The sequence below is a fragment of the Syngnathus floridae genome, chromosome 13 (genome assembly GCF_059516105.1).
Source record: "Syngnathus floridae isolate MCC-2025c chromosome 13, RoL_Sflo_1.0, whole genome shotgun sequence".
Taxonomy (NCBI): Eukaryota; Metazoa; Chordata; class Actinopteri; order Syngnathiformes; family Syngnathidae; genus Syngnathus; species Syngnathus floridae.
Genome location: NC_142425.1, coordinates 14,365,571 through 14,384,567, shown reverse-complemented (window position 1 = coordinate 14,384,567; position 18,997 = coordinate 14,365,571). Strand labels below are relative to the sequence as shown.

The following is an 18,997-nucleotide window of genomic DNA, read 5'->3' as shown; positions in this document are numbered from 1 at the left end:
GCAGCCACGCAGGCAGGCAGGCAGGCAGGCAGGCAGGCAGGCAGGCAGGCAGGCAGGCAGGCAGGCAGGCAGGGATGTCCCAATCAGATCAGATCAGATCAGATCAGATCAGTGTTTGTCATTGGCCTCAACATCACAACATAGATGCCTTAAGTGAAGGCTGAAACGTATCACAGTCTGATAGTATCCATCTCTTCTGCCAAACTTAAGCCGTCTTTGCTCTTGTGTAAATCGCACATATTGACTGTGGAGGCTGCATGTTATCGCTTGCCATTAACATGCTGTAAATCTCTTCTTTTCTCTCTCTCTCTCTCTCTCGCTCTCCTTTTCTTTCTTTCTCTTTCTAGGGTCCTCCCGGTCCCCCTGGTTTACCTGGTCGTCAAGGAGCAAGAGGTTCTCGGGTGAGTAAGATTAGCAAAGGTTGCTACATGTCAAAGCAAGATACAGTAGGCAGGCTGCATTAAGACGTCCAACAACGGAGGAGCTTTTTTTGCCCTCCTTGTTTGACTCTCGTACGTACGTACGTACGTACGTGCAAGGAATAATCCACATAAGCTCACGCCTCAGGAAAAGACCGACTTTTTTTCATTCTATTATCCAACTCCCGTCCTTTACTTTGTTCTGTTGCGGAAATGTTGGTGAAGCAGAAAAAAAGATGTTTGGACATGGACTTGAGGTTTCACTCTTGTGTCAGCTTTTTCATCAGCCAGCTATATACGTCTTTCTCTTCAATCCATCACCATATGACCATTATGATGCTCGTGATTACATAATGCCATGTTTTGCTTCCACTTTCCTGCCTTGTTACGATGATGGAGATGAGAGCAGCTGGTCAAAAGTCAAACTTGTAAGAGGTTGGAGAACATATGGAAAGCCTCTGAGTCACCACGCCGCGACAGAGCCAGCCAGGCTTGGAGTTATTATGCGGTCGGAAGTTTGGCGCACTGTGCGGTCACTCTGTGGTTTTGTCTGCTGGCTCAGCATCGCGTGACAGACGTACTCTGCTTCCGAGTCTTATCAAAGCCTTTCAACTGTGGCACCCACCGCAGATGGTGGAGGATTTTGGAAACAAACATGGTTTCTTTGAAGGTGCTGTTTCCAGCAATTTCCTTGCATGTTGATAGGGATTGATTCAGTCATCAAGGCATGATGAAGGGAAAAGCTGGGATCGTTTGGGGCTTGTGGCTCTTTCCTCTACTCATTTACCGTACTGGACTAAAAACAAAGAATATGTGGCTTCATTATCATTACTCGAAACCTTGGTAAGATCGGCTCATATGTAAGTTCAAGTGCGTGCTAATTCCAAAATAGAAACGGTGCAAGAGCAGCGGCAATTACAAATGTAGTATGTTTCTGTAACCGATGTCTTCCGAAAAGGTGAAGCTTTTTTTCAAAACCAAAATGATCGTTTGAATACTAAAAGACATTCTATTTTTTTGAACGATGAATTTTCAAATTGACGCTTATACAAAGAAATAGTCGGTTGAACGTTACCCCAAATCGTTTTTGACATTGTGTGCTATTTGCAATAAATAATCATGAAATATCCTCACTTTTGAAATGAAACTCGAGATTTTTCTTCCAGGCCCTTGGCTCCAGTGTAGTCTTTGGAGAGCGGTAGTCTGGCCTGGAAGCAGCAGGGATACACATGTGCAGGAATGTAGCATATTTATAGTGTGTGCCTGCGACTGTGTGTCTTTGGTTGAGTGTGTGTGTGTGTGTGTGTGTGTGCGTGAGAAAGAGTGGGTGTCTGTGCATGTGTTTTAATTCTTGCATACCAGAAGTTAAAGGAATGAAATGCCTTAGGTGCTCCATGAATTGATGTCAAGCTACGTACATGATATATGAATGAAGTTGAACAAACTGGAGAGCAACAGCAGCAGCAGCACAAAAATCAAATAGCAATTTAACTTGGAGAGCACGTGAGAAAAATATGCAGCTAAAATAAAAGACTGTACATGAAAATGAAACATAAACCCAAACACAATAATAATAATAATAATCATAATAATATAAGAAAAGAAAGGTTGCCATGACTGCACTGTATAAAAGAATCAAAGATTTTTGTTAAGACGGTATATGTGTATGTCAGCAAGAAATTCAATTATTCATGACTCAGCCTGCCAAGATGAAGATGTTTCCAAAAGCGAGCCTTCACGTAGCAGCTGCTATTCATTACTGTAGATGAGTCACTTTCAGTACTTGGCCGTTATCAGTGAGAGGGCATTTACCATCTTGTCGCTTTTTCGACTCTTTCAGGGTCCCAACGGTCCTGCCGGAAAACCTGGACCAGCAGGACCACCTGGACCCAAGGTGAGCGCTCGGACATCTCTGATTGTGGTTTCTGACAGTACGTATGTAAAGCATGGTGAGACACATGGCTTTCCTCCACTCTCCCAAGCCAATCCCAATCTAATGGAGTTAAGTAGCTTTTTATGGACGCAGTTCCTCTTGCTGCTGCTTACAGAAGCAAATGAAAAAACACTTTTTGTGTGAATGAAAGTGTGGGGGAAATTCATCGTCATTTGGCAGATTGAGCTGCCAAATACTGTTAAGGGAGGATAGCAGGGTCATGAACTGACAAATGACAGGACATTGCAACAGCCCGAGGACGTGTGTTTGAGCCCTTGTTTGGAAAAAGGTGAAAGCGAGAGCCTTGATCTTTGTCGGATGAGCAAATTGCGCCTATGCAATGGCAATATATGCAATATGCAAATGCACCTAGGAGACCATCCCAGCTGGATGAGAGTCGCGTTGTAACCGATTGGATTGAAAATTGCCATGATTCGTCAAGTGTTATGCCCATCAAGTTTGCCAGGCCTAACCTACAGTGGGTCACATTGTGAGTTGAGCGGGCAAGCTTGGGCCTGATTGCTGCCGAGCTTGTTTTTCTCTAGGAAGGCTTGGCTCCAAAGCGTGCGCAAGATGATCCCGAGAGATCCGTCCAGAAAGATCCATCCAAGGCATCATTATGTCGGCGACGTGAAGCGTCAGCAGCCGGTGTTTGTCCCATTAGCCTTGGCCGCATGAGTCACTGTCGTCATCGGGCTGCCACAGAGCACCCCGGGAGCTGCACCGTATTCCCGGCCGGAGAACGCCCTTTCCTTTCTAGATTCGGACCAAAACCAAGTCACAATCATTCAAATGATGCAAATTGCACTCCTCTTCCTGGCCTATCCCAATTTATTTCTAAATCCTTTGGTCCCCCGCCACGCCCTCCACCCCCAGTTCTAAGATCCCATCTGCGCCCCTGATCTAATGCCTGCCCCAGTGTTTTTCCTGTGATTCATAGTCCCATCTAAAGCCCGCTGTCTGTGGGCGGAATGAGGGACTGTGACTCTCTCCCCCAAAGCAGGAAAATGGATCCAGTTGACATGTGGAGGAGGTCCCTGAAGTTTCAGTGTTTGCAGCACAATCCGTAATGTTTTGCTGATGTCTTTGCAGGATTTCAAACAGTTTTAGCAAACCGCTTAGCGGGATGTTTTATAGCATATTACACGATCTATACGATGAGTCATGTCGTTGCCGTTGGGTGCATGGGAAAGATAAATCCAATCTTTGAGAGGGAACATACAGATGGCCAAACACTGTTTGGGAAAACTTGCATCAGCTGACATTCATAAATCAATATCCGCTAATTCACATGTAGCCGTAATAATAATAATAATAATAATAATGATGTACTCTTCCAGAGAGGAGAAGTGTTGAATAAGCATGACCACATCCAAATTTGTGGATATGATGACTAAAATGTTTAGCAGGGGATTTTTGGTTGTGATGTCCGTGAGTTACAAGAACAGGTTCGCTGTCATTGGCTGATGAATGCGAAACAGATTTGGGTTACTGACCATGTCCTCACCTGTGACCTTGTCAATCTAGGGTGCAAAAGGAGACCCGGGGCTGTCTCCGGGTCAAGCTGCACCAGGAGAAAAGGTAAGCAATCTGCCGCCAGTGTCTGTGTGTGTCTCGACTCCCATTCTCTGTGGCTGTGGCTGTGGCTGTGGGAGGGAAGCCAGCCTATCCTTCTTCGTGTTTTTTCCTTCATATGCTCCCTTTTGTCAGATGTCATACTCGTCTCTGTTTTGTACTCCATATTTTCCATTGCAACACAGCTACACGTCTTCTTTAAATGAAGCTCTCACAGTAACTTCCAAGAGATGGATATCTTTGTAGCCACAACTGAAATCTTGACTCCCATGTCCAAAGGTTTCTGTTTTTTATTGTTGGCAAATCAGTGCTGCCGTATTTCATAGGAAGGCTACCATCAAATGGACTTTCCCATACATATTTATCAGCTTCTGCATCATCACTCTATCCACGAACAATACTTGGGTGCTCGATTGCAATTGTATTTTTCTCTTTTCTTTGTTCCCAAAGGGTGACAAAGGTCCACCCGGACTGCTCGGTTCTGACGGTTTTCCAGGTTTGCAGGTAAGATTCGGTCTGTTCCTAAATGCAATAAATGAGTCACTTAAGGAATGTAAGCTTCTTAACATTTGCTTATTTGAGTTTTGTCATTTTCTATGCGGTGTGGCTTCTTTCAAGTTTGTAAGCCTTTCAGTGAAATAGGGTGCTCTCTGTCAAATGCGATATGCTTTAAGATCAAGGTGAAAGAGGAAAGGCCAACTCTCTGCTCAGGGTCAAGGAGTCAATCCACCATAGCATCGGAGACCTGCGCTTGCAAAAAGACACCAAGTTCAAGTCTGGAGTGATGGTTTCGGATTCGCCTCTTGGTGGTTTTGATGTCGATGATGCGCACAATACTATGTGTGTCCAAATTCAAAATGAATATGTACTTAGTGTCTGGGCAATGGACAAATGTTAGAAGTGAGTAGGCTGGCTTGGCATTGTCTGTCATTTTTCGTCTTTCCACCCTTGTTAAAGTCCACTTTGGTAGCAAGGTCAACCTTTTTCTCTCACCTACCTATTTGCCAAGTCTGTGATCGCTGATACAGTCATTTTATGGAACGTATACATATACGCATGTATATACTCAAAATGCATTTGCTTATTCCATTCTTAAGGGTCCGAAAGGTTATCCAGGACCACCTGGGCTGCCAGGAGAGCGAGTAAGTATGCAGTATTATGAAACGAAAGATCTCGTATGGTATTGTACATATTGTCGTAGCTCGTTCAGGAAATGATTGTTGCATCAAGTCAGACAAAATGCAAACGTTCTTTTTCATGATCATGGATGTAGATGAAGACTATTTCATGTCACTCTTGGTTGAGTCGAAACAGAAGGAGAAGTCTTGCAGCAATGTAGCGGATAGGTTGTCTTGCTGGAGCCTGTCTGGAATGAACAGTGCTTTTTTTATTCCAGTTTTGCCAACACCCATTTGACTTTGTTTCTCCTCTTTCACTTTATCCGTCCATCTAATCTACCTACTATTCACTGTTCACTGTTCACTGTTCATTCATGAGCCCGTTTGTCTCCTTCCTGCAGGGCGTACCGGGACTTCCTGGGGAAGTGGGCTCTGCAGGTTACCCTGGCAGGCAGGTGCAGTGAAAACTACCCCCGAAATATGCTTCTATTGTTTTTGCTTCCTTTTTCTCTCCACCAGAGCGAGCCAAAACAAAACAAAAACAAAAAAAAAAGATGGCTTCTCATATATCAACAGTATGTAGTATGAGGTTGGGAAGAAACATCTTTGCTATGTCTAAGTACGGCAAGAATATAAGATGCTTCACATTGCTTTATGGATTGGCAAGTAAACCAGATGTTTCTTTTAATCATTATCAGTCGTGACTGGTTGTTCTATATATAGAATGATTGTGCAGATCAGTGTTTAGTTTTGACTCCACATTTGTTGTTTGAGCGTTTCCTACGTCCAAACAAAGTTCTCATCAGCTGTCTTTCCGTTGTCACAGGGCGCCGCTGGCCCAGAAGGTAACCCGGGGCCCAAGGGGGTTGCTGTAAGTAGTACGAGCTCCTCATATTCTGTCTTCAGAAACACTTCATTTCCTGGAAGGATTAGCAGAGTGTCAGACCTTCAGTCCTGTTCCAGTTAGTTTTCAAACAACAGCGGCTGCAGTCAGGCTTGAGGACAGATAGAACACAAAGATCACTGCAAAGAGATGAGATGGGACCACTAATGGGGGAAATGAAAACAGGATGGGCAACTTTATTGGGACTTCATGTAGGTCAGCTACTCAAACATTTAGTGCAAAGAGTTCCTGTGATGCGCCCCCAAGAATAATAATAAAAAAAAAGAAAGTTCACCCCTGGATAACATTGTATCCTAAATTAGCATTCATGAATACTTAACGTGTTCCCGGGCTCACCTCGGCATCGCAGCAAAAAATGAATAGCGTGCATCCCTTTCACAGACATGTACGTGTATGCCCTTCAAGAGATCAATCAATCGATATAGATGGACAAATGCAAAGTTAGCTGATTGCAGAATGAAATCCTGAAGTTTTCTTTCTTTGTCTCTGAAAGTATTCTAACATGATCTGATTGTTATCGGACAATTTGCAGGGTTTTATTGGACCTCCTGGTATAGCTGGACCACCAGGACTGGAGGGGGAGAGAGTGAGCGATTTGAAGTTCTTGCAGTCAATCACTCAATCGATCAAATCCTAATCCTATTTTGTACTTTCGACTTATTTTGTAGGGCATATTTGGCCCTCCTGGAAAACCTGGTCCCAAAGGAAGACAAGTAAGACACCGTTTCATTTTGGATTTGGTGTGTACACACGACGCGATGAAAGGAGGCAACTTTTCTAACACGGCATGCGTAATGCGTCCATATGATTGAATGCAAAGGCGTTTCCTCGCAGGGTGCGCTGGGTGATGTCGGTGAACGGGGAGCGACTGGTCCCGATGGCAGCGAGGTAAGAAGGCCTGGACATGTTGCCATGGCCAAGAATGATTCAAATGCTGATATGCAGGACATACTAGTGAGTATGTTTCATCCAGGTTGATGATTGAAATGTCTTGCTAAACTTGAAATGGTAGGAATGCAGAATTTGCAAAGCTCGAAGTCCGTACATTGTCCTGTTTATTTAGGATGTTGCTGTGATGTTTCACAGGGGCCTGTTGGTGGGACTGGTATTACCGGCTTTCCGGGCCTCGGGGTAAGTATGCGTCTTGCAGTCTTAGCACGATTTGAATTGCGTGACTCTGATTGGAATCCGTATTTCATTCATCTTTTGGCAGATACGTATGTACTGATGCTTGCTTGTAGTGCACCGTTTGTGATGATGATGATGCTATTTCCCTTGCCTTCAGAACGTGGCTCTTAAGTAATGATGAGGATGATGTTGCACTTGCCTTGAGACACGATGGGGCCATTCCTCTTTGCGGCGTTTTGTGCAAGGGCATAAACGCTGAGCCACATCTTAGCCATACCTTGAAATAATTTGGTGTAATGCTGCTGTACGTGAAAACCAAAACACTTCCCTAATCCGCCTTTTGATGTGATTCATATTTAATCAATTCTACGCTTGAGTGAATTTGGAGTTTGACATGTAAAACACGCTTTCATTTGCTAGTGTCTGTGCCAACAGTGTGGTGCTCATTCATTGATTGAAACCCAATCAGAGCAAGCAAAACAGAGCAGCAAGTGTTCTTTCTGGAATGTATTTGATGTGTGTGCCAGTGTGCGATGATGCTCAGTGTCAGAAAGTGAGCCGACGGGAACAAGGATTGGATGTTTTTCTTTCCGGCCCATCTGATTTGCTTGCAATTTGTACAGCATGTCCTTCCTTCCTTCCTTCCTTCCTTCCTTCTCCGTGTAGGGTGACCCGGGCCCCGAAGGTCCTCGAGGATTGGCCGGTGTCGTCGGGCCAAAGGTAGTTAACCACGCAATGGTCATTCAAATCCTTCTGAGTTTGAAAAATTTCATGCGCAAATTCTTGCTACGAATGTATGAAAGGGATCTATTTTTTATTTTTGGGGACTTTTCATTGCTGTTCATTTTTTCCCCATCATTCATCCTTTGTTTTGTTGTCGTCTCTGTGTGGCAGGGACCAGCCGGACGAGCTGGCCTGCCTGGATTGAAAGGTGATAAGGTGATCTAAATATTTATTTTTACATTGTGCTAGATTGCGCTCGATTTCCTTAGTGGCTAATCTCATACTCCCCGTAAGCGAAAAATATCCCATCCACTTCTTGGAAGAGAGGCCACCCAATTTGACTTGGTTGATGAAGGTTTCGAAATGAATCCTGAACGCTGCATTGCACTCAGCTATGGCTTCAGTCGTTTCTGAACGATGCTGTGAAATTTAGGGTGAAGTCGGACAACAGGGTGAACCAGGAGAGATGGGTTTCCAAGGTGATAAGGTATGTATGATCTTGCACAATTGAGCTCACGGAACTTTGCTTTTTAGTTCATCGTACATTTTGATGCCATAGCTACTGCGGTCGCTCATGGGTGTCCTTGTGCTTGTGTATTTCAAGGGCGTTCCTGGTGCATCTGGTTCTCCTGGGCCAAGAGGAAAACCTGGACCACCGGTATGGTTGACTCAGTATGTCAGTGTGTGTTATTCACGTTTGGTTTGTGGACAAAGCTATGGAAACGCCGCATCTGGGCAAATTTGGATCGTTTGTAAACTCGAGTTATTATCACCTTATGGTTTGCAGTTTACAGCCTTTGATTTGCTCAGTTGTGACAGAAACAAGGCAAGAAAGAAGAAGAGGAACACCTCTCGAAGGAGCAATTTGTGTTCATTTGGAGAAAAGAATACTAAAAGTTGAACTTTCATGATTTCGCCGTGGCATAAGGCAGCATCATTTGTCTTCACAAAGTCATCTTTCAAAATGCTACTGTCAGACAATACTGGAATGGAGAATAGTCCCCTAGATCCAATGTCCTTCATCGCATTCCAAATGCCAGTCTGTTTGCACTCATGACGGCTTGCAAAAATCAGTCGAATGTTTCAACAGGGTCCTATTGGAGATATTGGACCACAAGGCTCACCGGGGCCTCCAGGCCCAGAGGTACGTTGACATTTGTTTCTGGTGGACAATGATTGAATGTGGAAAGATACGTATGCAGGAACATTTTGATTGACATTTGTAACGCCCGACGTGGCTTGTCCGCGGGAAGTCTGAGGCGAGACTCAAGACTGACCTAAGCCAATAAATCATGTGGCCGATCCGTGTCCGCAGTGTCCAGACTCTTTTTATAACTTTGGAAGCACAAAGGAGATTTCTTGCTATTTGCAAATGTAAACAGAAATGAGCAAGCTGGATTCCTACGGGGCTATTTTGTAGGGTTTTCCAGGAGATATCGGAGTGCCTGGGCCAAATGGGCCACCCGGACCAAAGGTAGAGCACCATCTTTCTTCTCTGTGTTTCTGTTTTAAACTCACCATACCGAAGCAAACCAAATTCCAAGCATTCATTCAATGTGTTGCGTTTCAGGGTTTGCAAGGTGCTCAAGGTGTCCAAGGCCCGATCGGACCAAAAGGAACGCAAGTAAGACAATGCGATGCAAAGCAAAGCGTTGACTCGATGACTTCATAGCGTATCTTTTCTCTGTCACGATAAATGGAACGTTTCCATTGGGGTATAGTAGCGTGAGGAAAGATGAATATCCGATAGGACAACCTGTCTCTTTTGTCTAAGATGTCACTTGGAACACGTTGAGCCGGCTGAAGTCATGAATCACATTGGGTGCTTCTAAAAACAAAGCTGAATGCTTTCCAGGCCGCTGAATATTGCAGCGTCCGCAAGAGACGAAACAGTCGCAGTATCGGCAAAAGCGCATCTGTCGCGGTTTCAGCTGTACAAAATTGTTGACGATACGCACACGACGTACGATTATGTTTCGCTACCATTTTTAGAAAGCGACTTATATTGCACAATGCGAGCCAGGTGAGAGCGAAAGCCAGCCCTTTTGTAAGATGACTGATGCCATGCTTAAATCTGGCTTTATTTGAAGACGTGACAAGCGGGGTGTGTACTCTCGCAGCATACCAACGTGAGCCAAGCGCCTCTTTATTCTACCAACTGAATTGGCTCCAGAGATTAGGCGTGTGGCGTTGTTTGTTTTCATGGACATCATCAGTTCATTGACTGTAAGGTGTGTTTGCAGGGTGACGAAGGACCGCTTGGCCTATCCGGCAATCCCGGTCCAATTGTAAGAAATGATTGGGAAAAACACAACTGTACTATTTTCACTCTGAATGAGATTCTTGCAGGTGTCGTTTGTAGCACCATGTGTTCTGAATGGCTGCGTCACTCTTGTAGGGGCGACCTGGAAGGAAAGGCCACCTCGGTGAACCTGGACTAGATGGTCTGCCGGTGAGTCCATTTGCGTGTGAGAGAGAGAGAGAGAGAGAGAGAGAGAGAGAGAGAGCCCCGAGCTACGAGCAGGCCGGCCGGATGCTTGCACTCAAGAGAAATGTTGTAATTGCAGGAAGCTAATCACTTTGCTGCTGTTTCCTTCTTGCAGGGAGAGAAAGGGGACCTTGGAAATGTTGGAAAAATCGGAGCACAAGTGAGTTGTTGCTTTCTTGCGAGGACGACAGTAATGAACTCCTATCCTCTTGTGCATTTACATGAACGCTTGGCAGTTAAATGCTATGATTGGGGGGGGGGAATATCATACCAGCCCTGCCGAACCCCTGAAGCCGACTCACCGAACCCCTAGGGTTCGATCGAACCCAGGTTAAGAACCACTGCTCTAAACACATGGACGGAGGACCAGATGACGCCTTCACATCACATCCACAAATAGAGTGGATGAAGAAAAAAGCCCTTATTGACTGTTGTAGCTTAAGCAGAGACACATAGCCCAAGTCAAGTCAAACGCAATTGATGTAACTGTGGGGAGTTTGCCGCTTTATTCCATTTTAAGCCCCCCCCCCCCCCCCCCAAAAAGCAGCGCGCAAAAAGCAGGTGAGTGCTGAAATGTCTGTCGTTCATGTCAACCTAGTATCTGCTTTCATGTTCCTGTCAGCGAGTCACTTTGCACGCTGATAATGTATGTGCATGAGAAACACGTTGCCAAGGTTAGTGCTCATAAAGTCTGGCAAGAAGTTCCCATCTTATAGATTGTGTCATTAAAAGCATCCTCTACAATGGAGCACTTTTTGTCCTAATGAAGGGATGTGCATCCCATCCCTGGCCGCTGTTAAATCCCTTGCTGCTTTTCTTGGATCCAAAAGAAAATCCCCTTGAGTAAGTGCTTTTGCCTAAATCTTGGCCGTCTGTTTCTTGTCTGACTCAGTTAGTGTGTTCAGTTCTTTCGAGGCTACTGTCTGCTTCATGCTTAAGCCCACGTTCACTCCAGCACTTGAAGTCGTCGCGCAATATGAGAATAGGCTCTGCGCTTATGAGAGAACCATTTCAAACATTTTGATGGAGGTGCCGTGAGTTGACTGTGTCGAGGCATGACATATGACTTCTCTTGAGCTGCTTTTGACTTGATTGCGGTCTTGTGAATTGATTCATCAAGGAAGTCAACATGAGTTGAGTCAGATGTTGAAACGAATTGGAGTTGAATACTTGACACTTCATGGGTCAAATGGCTGCCTTTTCCTTGAGAGCAGCCCCGCCTCACCTCAGTGCTTCCATGAGCGACCTCTTGCATTCCAAGTGTCATAAGAAGTTGGGAAATAACTCTTAGATGAGGGAAGAGCACACGCTCACTCTAAATGTTTTGTCTCTCTCTTTCTCTCCAGGGTCTTGTAGGCCTCGCAGGAATGGCCGGCGTGACGGGAAATCCCGGTGAAAAGGTAACCCGTGTTTTTAGTCAGCATCAGTGAGCCTTGTCATAGAGGAAGACATGCCTTAGATAAACAAAGCACATCCAAAACAAGATTCCTGCCCCCCTACGATCGGCTTCCAGGTTATGGGTTAGGCTTAATGTTTGCTATCCGGAGAAATGATTCAGTACATTTGAAAAGTTCTGCTTCAATCAAAGGTAGGCTCCAAGCCTCTGCATTGACTACTCCCTCCACCATGGCGCTTCCACCTGCACCTTTTGATTCCAAAGCACGGGACATGTGTGTCAGGACATGTTCTGAAGCTCCTCTGTTAATTCTCAAGCATCAAACCTTCCCCTGGTTGGCTCTGTCAGCGCCAATCACACCTTCCTTTCATGTCATACAATCGGCGGGAATTTCTTTCAATGACATCTGGAGATTTGAAAAGCCTTCAATCATGATTTGACACACGATGTTGAAGGGGTAGACGGATTTCAGAAGGCGCTTCATTTTGCAAAGTGTGCTGTTCACCTCACTGAGCAGCGTGTCACCAACTGTTTTGTACGTACATGCTTCCAGCTGTCTCTCTGACCCTCTGAACTCCTCTTTGCTGAGAAAGGATGTAAATCAGTTTCTTCTATCAGTGCGGTCATCGCATAACGATCTCTGAGTTGTTTTTTTTTTTTGCTGTCCCCCCCCCCTCAGGGTGACCGTGGTCCAACAGGTCCAACAGGTCCAGCAGGAGAGAAAGGGCCACGAGTGAGTATGAATTCATCATTTTGTTCCAGAGGTAATAATATACAACTCCATCCCTCATTGTAATTAAAAAAAAGGCTATTTATTTTCAATTGTGTGTGTGTGTGTGTGTGTATAATGCTTTGTGGTCATCTTTTGTCACAATAGTCTTGGCAGCGCACAGCTGCTAACAGCAAAATGCATTCCCTATTTCTCCACAAGCCAAACATAAAGGAATCATTTCGCCATGGTTCTGCTGTAGTAGAGTGCATCTCATGCGTAGTTGTGTGGAGAGTCGCTTTGCTGCATTGCTCACAGCCCGGGACTCTCTTAAAGAGTCTGGGCACCGTTCCTGACCTAGTTGGACGGAAGACTTACTGAACCATTGCTGACTGCTCGTACGAGCGAATGACGAATCTGGTGGCTGAATGATTCAAACATTACTTGCCCGTGTGCGCGCTTATGTAAGGAGAACTTTGAATGTTTTTGTGAGATCAAATGCGGAGGGGCAGGTCAATGTGGATACTTGTGGAGCATTCCGTTTTTTTGGTGTGTGTTTTTTTAATGTATGGCGTTTGCTTGACTGCAGGGATATCCAGGGTTGCCCGGGAGTCCCGGGGACATCGGCATGCAAGGTACACCTGTAAGTGCCAGATCCTCACTTCCGCTAGTTTGGCTTCTTAGCGTTCATATGTATGTGTGTGAATCAATCGGGGTGGGGGGGTTAAACCTACAAAAAATACTCTGGAATAAAACATGTTCAAAATGTGGGTTTTTTTTTTTCACATCATGGTATTTGCCAAACATTATTGCAAATTTTTTTTGGGTTTCCCCCCGCCGCAGGGTCCACAGGGGCAGAGAGGAAGTCCCGGCAGTGGCGGTACAAAGGGCCGTAGGGTAAGCAGTCTCCACAATCCATTCAACCCATTGACTATTCATCAATTCGCCTATTTGAGGCAAAATGTCAATTCTTTCATCAAATTCGACATCGTGTCACCCTTAGGGCCCTCGAGGTCCCGATGGCCCAGTGGGAGAACCAGGCCCCGAGGGCGCCAAGGTAAACATTTGTTGACTGTCCCTATACAAATGTTTTTTTTTTTTTTTGAATAGTTAAATAAAAATCAAATCCATGTTGTCATTGTGTTATTGGCACAGGGGGAAATTGGTGATATTGGCTTAAAAGGAGAACCAGGATTTCTAGTAAGTAACACTCTTGGAAATGTGAGAGATGCAATGGAAAAAAAGAGCAATTGTGTGCTTCCTGATCCTGTAGTGTGTTGCACTTACGACAAACAGCACAGCACACGCACACGCACACACACACAGATAATAATTCTTTTTAAGACAGCAGTTGAAAGGGCAAACATGTTAGTTATACTCTGAATTATGCTGTGAGTGACCTATTCTGGACAAGTTAGGAAAAATAAAAACATAGAAAACAAATATGAGATTACTCACTCAAAAGATGACCCATTTTTCAGAACACTCCGACAAGTGGCTGATTTGTAGACTTAGCTCACAATCATGATGTTGTGTGTAACTTGGCGCTATACTGAGTTCAGAGAATGGATGGATGGATGGATGGATGGATGGATGGATGGATGGATGGATGGATGGATGGATGGATGGATGGATGGATGGATGGATGGATGGATGGATGGATGGATGGATGGATGGATGGATGTGAAATGTCTTCAAAGACTTGTTTCTCTATCTGTCTGTAGGGCAAAGTTGGCATTCCAGGAGAGAGAGGACACCCTGGCAAGCCTGTGAGAAACATTGACTTTCTTCACTAATGTGTGTGTTTAGATTGCGCAGTAAAAGACAAAAAATGGCCATTGAGTTATGGCCTACATAGTCCGAAATGTGAAAACGTTCTTTCCACTCATGAAGTGCAAAATGCCTGCAGCCGCTTTGATGACAAACTGCAGCAACTCATAAATCCACTCTGGGATCATGTCATTTCAAAGTATCATTTTGAAACAAGGATATGATCGTTTTCACCTGTATCTGTTCAGATTTTTCTGGCTTAACTACTTCTTAAGTCTGTGTGCAGCATATGAAAAAAAGCGACTGTTTTTATTTTGAACGTATACAAGATATTGGGAATGCTTTTCTAGGAAGACAACAAAAAGTTCAAAGTCCTATCTACAAATGTGACAATTTCTGCTGTAAACACAGTTCCATTATGCTTGGTTAGATAGCGCCCTCTAGCGATTGGAAAAACATCCCTCATTTGCCCTAATCTGTCATCATTTTCAAATGATCTGGATGATATCACCTTGCTGGTTTTACATTGACGTAATGATGAATGTTGTGGTTTGACTCGCTCACTTTTCCATAATCACAATTGACTAACCACAGCGCATTTATCCCCTCATTCAAGTCAGCGAATGGAAACTACTGTAAATGTTTCTCAACATTCGACATTACTATGACTAATGCGTCGGCCGCTCTGTCAATAATAGACGGAGTACTGTTTCAAATTAGTGCCCTATCTCAGCTTGGCAAGACAATGTCGAGACTTCAGCAAAGAGCCTCCCTCTTACATGGCAAGAAGGCCCGCCCGTGTGGCGTTCCCATCCCGTCAGTTAGCATCAGGCCCAACTGAAACATCCTCAACATCCTCAGCAGCACCACCACCACCACCACCAGCAGCACCACCACCACCGTGTTGGTCTTTTTCTTCTGTCTGATGGCACAAGCTAATCATGATTGTGTGTCTTCAGGGTAAAGCGGGTATTCCAGGAAGCAGCGGCGAGCGGGGACCCCAGGGTGCGCCTGTAAGTAGGCCTTCTTTTTTCCTATTAGCAGCAATGATGAAAGGCATCTGGAAACGAGAATGACGCTTTGTGCTCATGTACTGCAGTCAGATGTTGTTTCACGTTAGCAGCGTCGCAAGTGCCTTGTTTTCCATTGGTTTTTGTTTGGCGCTCTGCATTTCTCACACGTTCAGACATCTTACTTCAGTCAGGCCTCCCCTCTTGGAGCCGTGCTCCGGTTTTTAAATCTTCCTGGAAGTCAGCCGAACCCCGGGGGAAATCAAGAATGTCAAACAATCAAATATTTGTCAGGGTGTGAGGTTTCCATAGTGCAGGAGGAGGGAGGGAGGTATTAGTTATGGGTCTCATCTTGCTTCTGTTGACGTTATCGGGTTTCCGCAGACGTAATGGGGACTGTTTGTTTGGTGCTTGCCTCTTCCACTTGTGTATTATGTCTGTAGCCAGGTTCACGTCAAAGGTCCCGAGCAAAGTCTTTGACAATGTTTATTCTCTTGCAGGGATCCAGAGGACCTCTTGGAGAGGCAGGACCTGACGGAGAGCAAGGGCCTGATGTATTTTTTATTTTTGTCTCTCCACTATTCTTCCATGGATTCAGTATTTGTTGGCATTCATTTTGAATGCTTCTCTTTCTCCATTCCCTTAGGGCGGGCCTGGTGTAGAAGGGGAACCGGGTGCCGTAGGAGAGCCAGGCTTAAAGGTCTGTCTTATTGCAGGAATAACGTGCACAAATATTTGAAAATTCATTCCGTAGCAATCTCTACGGCAAAAGCTCTTATTGAGTCGAGCACATTGTTGAAGGCAGGTAGGACTTATTTTTGTGTTGGGCCTGCCTCCCTCCCTCCCTCCCTCCCTCCCTCCCTCCCTCCCTCCCTCCCTCCCTCCCTCCCTCCCTCCTCTCCATAGGGTGATAGCGGGCCTCCGGGATCTGAAGGAGAGCTGGGCCAGGATGGGATTAGAGTGAGTACATTTAGTGAGTGTATTTGTCACAGACTAACCTTTCCATTATTTGTGTTGAACCGAATCCGACTGGTTATTCCTCCCATGGCTACTTTGCTATGATGTTTCCAACTCTTTTGTTTGTAAATGCTTTGAAATGTTGTATGTTTAATGATGTGAAGAGCATGAGTGACCTTATTTTTAAAAAAGTACATCTAGATGAAGATGCCTCGCCATGAGACATGGCAAGACAAGGTCCTGCCTTGCCTTGGCTTTCCTCCCCTAGTAATCTTAATTACCGTACCTGCATTTTGCTGGCAGTACGTCTTTTCCAAATCATTTTGCAAGATATATCATATTTGGAGATAAGAAGTTTAGCAAAGCACCACGTCAAACAGCAGGTGACGGACGGCAATGCACATAACAAGCTTGTTGACGCCTTGCTGGGTCAGACATATGTTTGCTTATATTCCCAAAGTGTCTGTCGCTGAATTACAATGTGTTGCAGCTTGTGCAAATGATGAATGATGATGCATGGCGGCTGATGTATTTGAATTGTCATGCCTATTGGTGTCATATGATTTTTTAGGGCCCCCCTGGTCCGCCTGGTGAAGATGGCCCTCAAGGGAATGATGGACCCAAGGTCAATAAATCAAATCAATGAATGAAATACGAATGAAAAAAAGTATTGGCACCGTCATTCTAGTCTTTACTACGTATAACAGCTCAGTGTTTTCAATGAGGCACACTTAACGTTTATCTGCACTTTGAGACGTATCAAATCTATCTTCTCCTTAGCTCATTTGACTTTGCTCTGGGCTCTATTTCAGGGTGATCCTGGTGAGTGTGGACAAGGAGGAGAACCCGGGGACAAAGGGATGGAAGGAGACCCTGGACCTGCTGGGCCACCTGGACAACCAGGGAAACAGGGCTTTCGCGTAAGAAATGTATATTTGTCAGTCCAAGTTCAATAATGCCACTGTGCCCCAGCAGAGGTCAGCCTGCACTCTTTTTTGCCTTCAAATAATGAGCAATAAATTGCCGTGCTGCTGCTGCTGCTGCCGCTTGATCCCTTTGGAGGTCTCAGCCCATCATTATGTCTACAGTATGTCAGCAAATGAGCAACAAAGCAAATAACAAAGTAACACAGAGTGACACAAAATCATTCAAGCAGACGTCGTTAAAGTTAAAGTCCCAATGATTGTTACACACACACAACTGGGTGCGGTGAAATTTGTCTCTGCATTTAACCCATCTCCGAAGGGAGCAGTGGGCAGCAGCGGTGCCGCGCCCGGGAATCGTTTGGTGATCTAATATTTCAACCGTGGGCATGCAAAGCCCTATCAGACATATTTGTGTTATTTTATGAGTTTGCTGATTCTGTGTCTCATGGTTTATTACAGGGGCCAGAAGGAAAACCAGGGGCCTCAGGAAACAGGGGACGAAGTGGAAAGAAGGTAGGAAGATGACTACGAACAAGCAGCCATTGCTGTGCCTTTTTGGGTGAAACGTGATGCTTAGAAAAAGGGTGCCTGCCTTTGCCTAGGGTGAGAAAGGTCCTCCTGGTCTTGTCGGTGAACCCGGAGACCGCGGCGACGTTGGCCCAACGGGCGAGGCGGCGCCAAAAGGTGCCAGAGGAACTCGAGGGCCTCCTGTTAGTTGCCACTTCTCTTCATTTGTTTACAGCCTGTTGACAACAGTGAATGAATGGACTGCTCATTTACTACACTGGATTTGCTGTGCACAATATTGTCCCCCAATTATTAGTGTGCACTGTGTATAATCCTGATACCGTTAGCATCGACTACATTGCAACCATAATGAACTCATGAATTATTTTAGTAATATAATTATTTTATAATATATTTTAAAAATATATCTAATATTATATATATATATACATTATAATGTTTTATTATCTACCGATTGCCAGTCTTGAGTGGTATAAATACTGAGCATTTGTTTCAGGCTTGAGAGAGCAAGAAAATAATAGGAAATTCCAGGTCTGAAATCTTTTTGCCCAAAGCCATTTCGAACATGTTGTGATAGGTGCAGAGAAAAGATTTATCTGCCCATCGTAAAAGCTCAGCATGTGCGTGTTGCTGAAGCCACGGTTATATTTAGCTAAACCGCAGTACAAAAAGACCGACCCGACCGCTATTGCTGTGAGCCACGGTTTATTTTTGTATTCTCCCCCTCCCCAACTTTTTAAGGGTCGGCCTGGCATCATGGGAATGCAAGGGCAACCGGGATTGGCAGGATACACAGTGAGTTGCTCTCATATTTGCTCAATGTGCAAAAACACACACATTGCCTTGCATAAATCTCACATGGCAGCACAATTGGGATAAGAAAAATGTGTGAAGCTGAGGAAAATGTAGTCTGGATTGTGGCTCCATCCCTCCTTGTTTTATCAACAGCATTGCTTTTCCAAATAACCTCCATAAGAACACTTCTTGTAACCTTTTATTCTGATCATCATGACCTAAAGTGTAACATGAATCCAAAAAGAGAGAAATTAGGTCTGAATGCCGATTCTCTCACTACCAACCTTTTTTTGTTTTTGAACAATCATCAATACTTGTGAAGATAAATGTGAAATATGTAGCATTTTGTTTTTTACATTGTACAGTACTACATTTGCTAAGAGAATACAGTATTTGAATGCATTTACTTGTTTTGAACAGTTATTATTTGTATTCTGTTTAGGGTCATCCTGGTAAGCAGGGGCCTATTGGACCCCCGGGGCCGAAAGGTGAAAAGGTAACATGACCCACACATCTTTCATGATTCTAATTTCAAGATTTGGTGTCAGTGCTCTATCTATCAGGCTTCTGAGTACAAGTTGAAGTGTGTGTGTGTGTGTGTGTGTGTGTGGGTGTGGG

The 18,997-nt window shown here is 44.7% G+C and overlaps 1 protein-coding gene across 2 annotated transcripts in view; it reads left to right on the top strand.

Moving 5' to 3' along the window:
* Nucleotides 1–18,997, top strand: part of col24a1 (collagen type XXIV alpha 1) — a 34,996-nt gene that overhangs the window by 8,402 nt on the left and 7,597 nt on the right. For both annotated transcript variants that reach the window (XM_088393995.1, XM_088393996.1), the window contains exons 4-41: nucleotides 348–401; nucleotides 2,260–2,313; nucleotides 3,880–3,933; nucleotides 4,378–4,431; nucleotides 5,025–5,069; nucleotides 5,447–5,500; nucleotides 5,872–5,916; nucleotides 6,482–6,535; nucleotides 6,618–6,662; nucleotides 6,784–6,837; nucleotides 7,036–7,080; nucleotides 7,744–7,797; nucleotides 7,972–8,016; nucleotides 8,234–8,287; nucleotides 8,405–8,458; nucleotides 8,891–8,944; nucleotides 9,221–9,274; nucleotides 9,371–9,424; nucleotides 10,044–10,088; nucleotides 10,199–10,252; nucleotides 10,404–10,448; nucleotides 11,635–11,688; nucleotides 12,364–12,417; nucleotides 12,983–13,036; nucleotides 13,237–13,290; nucleotides 13,397–13,450; nucleotides 13,549–13,593; nucleotides 14,118–14,162; nucleotides 15,123–15,176; nucleotides 15,674–15,727; nucleotides 15,820–15,873; nucleotides 16,080–16,133; nucleotides 16,702–16,755; nucleotides 16,943–17,050; nucleotides 17,516–17,569; nucleotides 17,659–17,766; nucleotides 18,326–18,379; nucleotides 18,822–18,875. In XM_088393995.1, the coding sequence (XP_088250121.1) occupies nucleotides 348–401; nucleotides 2,260–2,313; nucleotides 3,880–3,933; nucleotides 4,378–4,431; nucleotides 5,025–5,069; nucleotides 5,447–5,500; nucleotides 5,872–5,916; nucleotides 6,482–6,535; nucleotides 6,618–6,662; nucleotides 6,784–6,837; nucleotides 7,036–7,080; nucleotides 7,744–7,797; nucleotides 7,972–8,016; nucleotides 8,234–8,287; nucleotides 8,405–8,458; nucleotides 8,891–8,944; nucleotides 9,221–9,274; nucleotides 9,371–9,424; nucleotides 10,044–10,088; nucleotides 10,199–10,252; nucleotides 10,404–10,448; nucleotides 11,635–11,688; nucleotides 12,364–12,417; nucleotides 12,983–13,036; nucleotides 13,237–13,290; nucleotides 13,397–13,450; nucleotides 13,549–13,593; nucleotides 14,118–14,162; nucleotides 15,123–15,176; nucleotides 15,674–15,727; nucleotides 15,820–15,873; nucleotides 16,080–16,133; nucleotides 16,702–16,755; nucleotides 16,943–17,050; nucleotides 17,516–17,569; nucleotides 17,659–17,766; nucleotides 18,326–18,379; nucleotides 18,822–18,875 (2,079 nt within the window). The remainder of the gene's footprint in view (nucleotides 1–347; nucleotides 402–2,259; nucleotides 2,314–3,879; nucleotides 3,934–4,377; nucleotides 4,432–5,024; nucleotides 5,070–5,446; nucleotides 5,501–5,871; nucleotides 5,917–6,481; nucleotides 6,536–6,617; nucleotides 6,663–6,783; nucleotides 6,838–7,035; nucleotides 7,081–7,743; nucleotides 7,798–7,971; nucleotides 8,017–8,233; nucleotides 8,288–8,404; nucleotides 8,459–8,890; nucleotides 8,945–9,220; nucleotides 9,275–9,370; nucleotides 9,425–10,043; nucleotides 10,089–10,198; nucleotides 10,253–10,403; nucleotides 10,449–11,634; nucleotides 11,689–12,363; nucleotides 12,418–12,982; nucleotides 13,037–13,236; nucleotides 13,291–13,396; nucleotides 13,451–13,548; nucleotides 13,594–14,117; nucleotides 14,163–15,122; nucleotides 15,177–15,673; nucleotides 15,728–15,819; nucleotides 15,874–16,079; nucleotides 16,134–16,701; nucleotides 16,756–16,942; nucleotides 17,051–17,515; nucleotides 17,570–17,658; nucleotides 17,767–18,325; nucleotides 18,380–18,821; nucleotides 18,876–18,997) is intronic.